The sequence below is a fragment of the Rana temporaria genome, chromosome 2 (genome assembly GCF_905171775.1).
Source record: "Rana temporaria chromosome 2, aRanTem1.1, whole genome shotgun sequence".
Classification (NCBI taxonomy): domain Eukaryota; kingdom Metazoa; phylum Chordata; class Amphibia; order Anura; family Ranidae; genus Rana; species Rana temporaria.
In genome coordinates, this window is record NC_053490.1 from 538,958,402 (window position 1) to 538,967,335 (window position 8,934).

General features: G+C 45.9%; 1 protein-coding gene across 1 annotated transcript in view; it reads right to left on the reverse strand.

Annotated features, from left to right (window-relative positions):
• The window catches only part of VTCN1 (V-set domain containing T cell activation inhibitor 1), a 29,987-nt gene extending 25,662 nt beyond the window's left edge, over positions 1-4,325 (reverse strand). Inside the window, exon 1 of the mRNA XM_040339228.1 lies at positions 3,670-4,325. Coding sequence (XP_040195162.1) covers positions 3,670-3,701 — 32 coding nt within the window. The 5' untranslated portion in view covers positions 3,702-4,325. The remainder of the gene's footprint in view (positions 1-3,669) is intronic.
• Positions 4,326-8,934: the final 4,609 nt, after the last annotated feature.

The window sequence follows — 8,934 nt, forward strand, 5'->3', positions numbered from 1 at the left end:
TTTAATTTCACGTCATTTGCGTAAGTCGTCCGTGAATGGCGCTGGACGCCATTTACGTTAACGTCGAAACCAATGACGTCCTTGCGACGTCCTTTAGCGCAATGCACGTCGGGAAATTTTAGGGACCGAGCATGCGCAGTACGTTCGGCGCGGGAACGCGCCTAATTTAAATGGTCCCCGCCCCATTTGAATTAGGCGGGCTTGCGCCTGGCGGATTTACGTTACGCCGCCGCAGCGTAGCCCATTTCTATGTGAATCTGGCCCGTCATTCGTTATTTTGGATAATTTGTAACTTCCGATAGTGAATGTAACGAATACAAATTTGTCCAAAATAACGAATGCTGCATCTAAACAAATGGAACAGAACGAATAATAAAACATTTTTATTACTGTAATTTATTATTATTAATTCATTACGTTCCATTCGTTTAGAATCGGCATTCGTTATTTCGGATAATTCGTAACTTCAGATAGTAAACGTAATGAATATAAATTTATCCAAAATAATGAATGCTGCATCTAAACAAATGGAACAGAACGAATAATAAAAAGTTTTTATTATTATTATTATTATTATTATTATTATTATTATTAATAATTTGTTACGGTCCATTCGTTTAGAATCGGCATGCGTTATTTCGGATGATTCCTAACTTCAGTTTGCGAACGTAACGAATACAAATTTATCCAAAATAACGAAAGCTGCATCTAAACAAATAGAACAGAACGAATAATAATAATAATAATAATAATAAAACGTTTTTATTACTCTAATTTATTATTATTAATTCATTATGTTCCATTGGTTTAGAATCGGCATTCGTTATTTCGGATAATTCGTAACGTCAGATAGCGAACGTAACGAATACGAATGATGAATTATCCAAAGTAACGAATGCCGATTCGAAAAGAATGGAACGTAATGATCTAATGATAAATCATAATAAAAACGTTTTATTATTATTTATTATTCGTTCTGTTCCATTTGTTTAAATGCGGCATTCGTAATTTTGGATAAATTCATATATTTTGTTGCGTTCGCTATCTGAAGTTAAGAATTATCCAAAATAACCAATGACGCATATAAACAAATGGAATGGAACAAATTAATAATAATATTTGTTGTTTATTATTATTAATTCATTACGTTCCATTTGTAATTTCGGATAAATTCGTATTTGTTACGTTCAATAACAGCCAGTGTGCCCATCAATTGCCGCCACTACTCCCATCAAACGAAGCCACTGTGCCCATCAATTTCCGCTACTGTGCCCATCAACTGCTAAAACTGTGCCCATCAATTACCGCTACTGTGCCCATTAAATGCTGCCAGTGTGCATCCCCCCGCCCGCACGGCACTTACCTTGTTTCGGTGGGGCAGCGGGTAACGGCAGCGGTGTCCTCCACGCTCCTCGATGTCTTCTCCATTCCTCTCTTCCCGTCCTCTGCTATGATTGGATGCCTGATAGGCGGCATCCAATCACAGCGCCTGTCATTTCAGCCAATCAGGTGACGGGTATCAGTGTTAGGAAATCGAATATTCATTCGCTTTCCTAACACAACGCTGAGTGAACAGCGAGCGCCCAGCATGGCGCCCGCTGTTCACCTTTTTGGACGCCTATTATAGCCTACGGCTAAAATACCGCGCCGCTGTAATTCAGGTGCCCGAAAAAGGGTCCGGACACCTGAATAGGGGGGCGACCATAGATAGATTCATGCAACGCACTAATCTATTGGTGACAGGAGAGAGGGGGCGGCGCCCGTGCGCACTTCATCATACCTCCCAACTGTCCCGGATTTGAAGCAAAGTCCCTCTGTCCCTCATTCTCCCCATCTGTCCCTCATTTTGGTTTGATCTCTATTGTTGTATATAAAATGCGCTTTTTATCTTTCAAAAAAGTGTTTCCAGCGCTAAACCTTTCCTCGGATTTCTAAATCGCTGAATTTGTAAATTCCAGAAGCCAACATAAAGGAATAGTAGTGGTAAAAAAAAAAAAAAAAAACACTTGTGGGTTCAACCAATCTTGTTTTTTTTTTGTACAATTCTCCTTTAAGGGGGGCGTGGCAAGGGGTGTGTCCTATGCCCGCATACTTTTGTTGACAGGTGTCCCTCGTTCCCGTCTCAGAGAGTTGGGAGGTGTGATTTATGGAGGCTCCGCCCCTGACTTAGAGACAGAAGAGAACAATAATGAATAGACACAGAAGTGTCAGCTCTTGGTTTGGACATTTCTGGTTGAACGGCCCGCGCCGCATTCTCTGCATTCCCCATGGCGGTGATGATTGGGGGGGTTTGGCATGTGGAGCAATGGAGGTTACAGTCCGAGACTCCGAGCCAAGGGAGGGAGGGGCCTGGGAAATGTCCCTGGACCAGACAGTGCGCTTCCAACATCAGTGACACCTACTGACAGGTTGTGTAAGAACCCCGTGTATGGAATCAGTAAATACAAGCAGAGGGTGCAGGGCGATTATCCAGACAAAATTATATTTATACATAATACACAATATAAGTACATACAATACACATACAATACACAAAATAAACACGTACAATACATACAATACAATACACACAATACAATACACACACTAAAAACATAAACATGTACAATACATACAAACACAATACATACAATACACACACACAATACATACAATACACACACACAATACATACAATACACACACACACACAATACATACAATACACACACACAATACATACAATACACACACACACACACAATACATACAATACACACACACACACACAATACATACAATACACACACACACAATACATACAATACACACACAATACACAATATAAACACGTACAATACACACAATAAAATACACACAATATAAACATAAACATGTACAATACTTACACACACAATACATACAATACACACACAATACATACACACACAATACACAATATAAACATGTACAATACACACAATACATACAATACAATACATACAATACAATACACACAATATAAACATGTACAATACATACACACACACAATACATACAATACAATACACAATATAAACACATACAATACACACACACAATCTAAACACATACAATACACACAAAACATACAATACACACACAATACATACAATACAATACACACAATACAATACACACAATATAAACATGTACAATACATACACACACACACACAATACACACAAACACAATACAATACACCCAATATAAACACATACAACACACACACAATACAATACACAATAGAAACACGTACAATACATACAATACACACACACAATACAATACACAATAGAAACATGTACAATACATACAATACACACATATAATACACAATAGAAACACGTACAATACATACAATACACACACAACACATACAATACACAATATAAACAAGTACAATATAAACAAGTACAATACATACAATACACACACACACACACACACAATACAATACACTATATAAACACGTACAATACATACAATACACACACAATACAATACACTATATAAACATGTACAATACATACAATACACACACAATACAATACACAATATAAACACGTACAATACATACAAAACACACATAATAGATAAAATACACAATATAACACACACAATATAACACACAGACTGGGGTGAACTCACATCCTGAAGATTATTTTCCCAATACCGGCCATGCTGGTTGATTCCTCTTCTCTGTATATCCAAAAGGAGGATTAGGATACAGTTGTGTGCTCAGTACTTCTTCCAGAGACTGTCAGCATGTATATAATGCTCAGTACTCCTTCCTCCAGGGACTGTCAGGGTGTAGACAATACTCAGTGCTCCTTCCAGAGACTGTTACGTTAGAGATAATGCTCAGTGCTCCTTCCTCCAGGGACTGTCAGGGTGTATATAATGCTCAATGCTCCTTCCTCCAGGGACTGTCAGGGTGTATATAATGCTCAGTGCTCCTTCCTCCAGGGACTGTTAGGGTGTATATAATGCTCAATGCTCCTTCCTCCAGGGACTGTCAGGGTGTATATAATGCTCAGTGCTCCTTCCTCCAGGGACTGTTAGGGTGTATATAATGCTCAGTACTTCTTCCTCCAGGGACTGTTAGGGTGTATATAATGCTCAGTACTCCTTCCTCCAGAGACTGTCAGGATGTATATAATGCTCAGTACTCCTTCCTCCAGAGACTGTCAGGATGTATATAATGCTCAGTACTCCTTCCTCCAGCAGTACTCAGTCCCTCTCTCTCCAGTACTGCCCAGCAATGTGTCACAAGGAGTGTCCGCACACCTGAGGGAAAGTTATATGTTAGAGTGAGAAGAAGCCAAACCCAGACCAGTCCTTGTGCTGGGAGGGACTGCTCTGCTCTCACATAGAAACTGACAAGTTCACCAGGAATAGCTAGAAAGCTTCACCAAAGCTGGAGTAGACCTTTGCCACAGCAAGAAGAGACCACTGCCAGGGTGGGAGGGCAGGAGAAGACCTCCACCAGGGAAGGGGAAGACCTCCACCAGGGAAGGGGAAGACCTCCACCAGGGAAGGGGAAGACCTCCACCAGGGAAGGGGAAGACCTCCACCAGGGAAGGGGAAGACCTCCACCAGGGAAGGGGAAGACCTCCACCAGGGAAGGGGAAGACCTCCACCAGGGAAGGAGAAGACCTCCACCAGATCAGGAGGAGAAGACCTCCACCAGGGAAGGGGAAGACCTCCACCAGGGAAGGGGAAGACCTCCACCAGGGCAGGAGGAGACCTCCACCAGGGAAGAGGAAGACCTCCACCAGGGAAGGGGAAGACCTCCACCAGGGAAGGGGTAGACCTCCACCAGGGAAGGGGAAGACCTCCACCAGGGCAGGAGGAGACCTCCACCAGGGAAGAGGAAGACCTCCACCAGGGAAGGGGAAGACCTCCACCAGGGAAGGGAAGACCTCCACCAACTCAAGAGACCTCCACCAGGGAAGGGGAAGACCTCCACCAGGGAAGGGGAAGACCTCCACCAACTCAAGAGACCTCCACCAGGGAAGGGGAAGACCTCCACCAGGGAAGGGGAAGACCTCCACCAGGGAAGGGGAAGACCTCCACCAGGGAAGGGGAAGACCTCCACCAACTCAAGAGATCTCCACCAGATCAGGAGGAGTTCCCCTAAGAGCTAAAGGAGACCTCCACTATAGCCGAAAGTGACCTCCACCTCCAGAGCAGAAGGAGACCTCCATTAGAGCAAAAAGAGACAACCACAAGAAAAGGAGGAGACCTCCACCAGAGCAGAATGAGATCTCCACCAGAGCAGAAAGAGACCACCATAAGATGAGGAGACCTCCACCAGAGCAGAAGGAGATCTCCACCAGAGCAGAAAGTGACCTCCACCAAAGCAGAAGGAGACCTCCACCGGAGCAAAAATGGACCTCCACCAGAACAGGAGGAGACCTCCACCAGAACAGGAGGAGACCTCCACCAGAGCAGGAGGAGACCTCCACCAGAAGAAGAGGAGACCGTCACTAGAGCAGGAAGAGACCTCCACCAGAGCAGAAAGAGACCTCCACCAGAGCAGGAAGAGACCTCCACCAGAGCAGAAGGAGACCTCCACCCGAGCAAAAGGAGACCTCCACGAGAGCAGGAGACCTCCACCAGAAGAAGAGGTGACCTCCACTAGAGTAGAAGGAGACCTCCACCAGAAGAAGAGGAGACCGTCACTAGAGCAGGAAGAGACCTCCACCAGAGCAGAAAGAGACCTCCACCAGAGCAGGAAGAGACCTCCACCAGAGCAGGAAGAGACCTCCACCAGAGCAGGAAGAGACCTCCACCAGAGCAGAAGGAGACCTCCACCCGAGCAAAAGGAGACCTCCACGAGAGCAGGAGACCTCCACCAGAAGAGCAGGAGACCTCCACCAGAAGAAGAGACGACCTCCACCAGAGTAGAAGGAGACCTCCACGAAAGCAGAAGGAGAACTCCACCAGACGAGCAGGAGACCTCCACCAGAAGTAGAGGAGACCTTCACCCTCACCATTGTGGGAGGGGCAGAGACACAAGCTACTGCAAGGAAATCTCCCCATTGTGGGAGGGGCAGAGACACAAACTACTGCAATGAAATCTCACCATTGTGGGAGGGACAGAGACACAAAATACTGCAGGGAAATCCCACCATTGTGGGAGGGGCAGAGACACAAACTACTGCAGGGAAATCTCACCATTGTGGGAGGGGCAGAGACACAAACTACTGCAGGAAATCTCATCATTGTGGGAGGGGCAGAGACACAAACTACTGCAGAAAATCTCCCCATTGTGGGAGGGGCAGAGACACAAACTACTGCAGGAAATCTCATAATTGTGGGAGGGGCAGAGACACAAACTACTGCAGGAAATCTCATCATTGTGGGAGGGGCAGAGACACAAACTACTGCAGGGAAATCTCACCATTGTGGGAGGGGCAGAGACACAAACTACTGCAGGGAAATCTCACCATTGTGGGAGGGGCAGAGACACAAACTACTGCAGGGAAATCTCACCATTGTGGGAGGGGCAGAGACACAAACTACTGCAGGAAATCTCATCATTGTGGGAGGGGCAGAGACACAAACTACTGCAGGGAAATCTCACCATTGTGGGAGGGGCAGAGACACAAACTACTGCAGGGAAATCTCACCATTGTGGGAGGGGCAGAGACACAAACTACTGCAGGGAAATCTCACCATTGTGGGAGGGGCAGAGACACAAACTACTGCAGGGAAATCTCACCATTGTGGGAGGGGCAGAGACACAAACTACTGAAGGAAATCTCATCATTGTGGGAGGGGCAGAGACACAAACGAATGCAGGAAATCTCACCATTGTGGGAGGAGCAGAGACACAAACTACTGCAGGGAAATCTCCCCATTATGGGAGGGGCAGAGACACAAACTACTGAAGGAAATCTCATCATTGTGGGAGGGGCAGAGACACAAACTACTGCAGAAAATCTCACCATTGTGGGAGGGGCAGAGACACAAACTACTGCAGGGAAATCTCACCATTGTGGGAGGGGCAGAGACACAAACTACTGCAGGGAAATCTCACCATTGTGGGAGGGGCAGAGGCACAAACTACTGCAGGAAATCTAATCATTGTGGGAGGGGCAGAGACACAAACTACTGCAGGGAAATCTCACCATTGTGGGAGGGGCAGAGACACAAACTACTGCAGGAAATCTCACCATTGTGGGAGGGGCAGAGACACAAACTACTGCAGGGAAATCTCACCATTGTGGGAGGGGCAGAGACACAAACTACTGCAGGGAAATCTCACCATTGTGGGAGGGGCAGAGGCACAAACTACTGCAGGAAATCTAATCATTGTGGGAGGGGCAGAGACACAAACTACTGCAGGAAATCTCACCATTGTGGGAGGGGCAGAGACACAAACTACTGCAGGGAAATCTCACCATTGTGGGAGGGGCAGAGACACAAACTACTGCAGGAAATCTCACCATTGTGGGAGGAGCAGAGACACAAACTACAGGGAAATCTCCCTATTTCTCTTTTATATATAGGGTTAGCTCTGTGTTAACATTTAGGTAACATTCATCTTCTTGTAGTTCCAGTAATTTGCCACAAGGTGTCAGGAGGCCAACGCCGATAAATCCGGTGATCTTGTACATTGGCCCGCATTGTATCCGAGGTTTGTTGCGCAAAAGTAATTTTTGTCTGCATTTAATAACTCGCTTGGCACCTCCTTTGTAAACAGATTATTATTCAATTAAAATGGAGTTATCCTTTAAACCCTTAAAGGGCACCACTCATCAAATATTGAACCCTTCCCCCGTCGTCTCTTTTCTTTTCATCGCATCAACATTAGAGACAGCCCCAATAATTCTACCCTGGCTGGAGATAACGCTCTTCCAGGTTCCCAATGCAAGCTGATCATGTGACCGATCGCCTGGGTAATAATCAGTGGGGTAGATCCAGGTAGGGCTGCGCACTCTTACGGAGGCGCAGCGTACCGTTTTAACACCTCCATAAATTACTTGCGCTACGCTTCATTCTCGAAGCAGTAGCTCCGTAATTTGCGCGTGCGCTCCGTAAAACTGGCCGGCGTAAGCGCGCGTAATTTAAATGATCCCGTAGGGGGCGTGGATCATTTAAATTAGGCGCGTTCCCGCGCCGAACGTAGTGCGCATGCTCCGTCGGGAAACTTTCACGACGTGCATTGCGGTAAATGACGTTGCAAGGACGTCATTTGCTTCAACGTGAACGTAAATGGCGTCAAGCCATTCACGATTCACTTACGCAAACAACTTAATTTTCAAAAATCGCGACACGGGAACGACGGGTATACTTAGCATTGGCTGCTCCTGCTAATAGCAGGAACAGCCTTACGCAGAAACCGACGAACGCAAACGACGTAAAATGCGAACGCCGGGCGCGCGTACGGTTGTGAATCGGCGTGAGTATGCAATTTGCATACTCTATGCTGACAACTACGGGAACGCCACCTAGTGGCCAGCGTCAGAATGCAGCCTAAGATATGCGGGCATAAGAGTCTTATGCCAGTCATATCTTAGGCTGCAGTCGGCGTATCGAGCTTTCTGAATACAGAAAAGTCGATACGCTGGCGCAAATTAGCAATTACGCTGCGTATCTATGGATACGCAGCGTAATTGCTACCTGAATCTACCCCAGTATTGATTAGGAGGAGCAAAGGTCACAGTGGCTTCTGCAGGGGTCATGTGACCGATCGCCTGGGTAATGATCAGTATTGATTAGGAGGAGCAATGGTCACACTGGCCTCAGCAGGGGTCATGTGACCGATCGCCTGGGTATTGATCAGTATTGATTAGGAGGAGCAGAGGTCACAGTGGCTTCAGCAGGGGTCATGTGACCGATCGCCTGGGTATTGATCAGTATTGATTAGGAGGAGCAGAGGTCACACTGGCTTCAGCAGAGGTC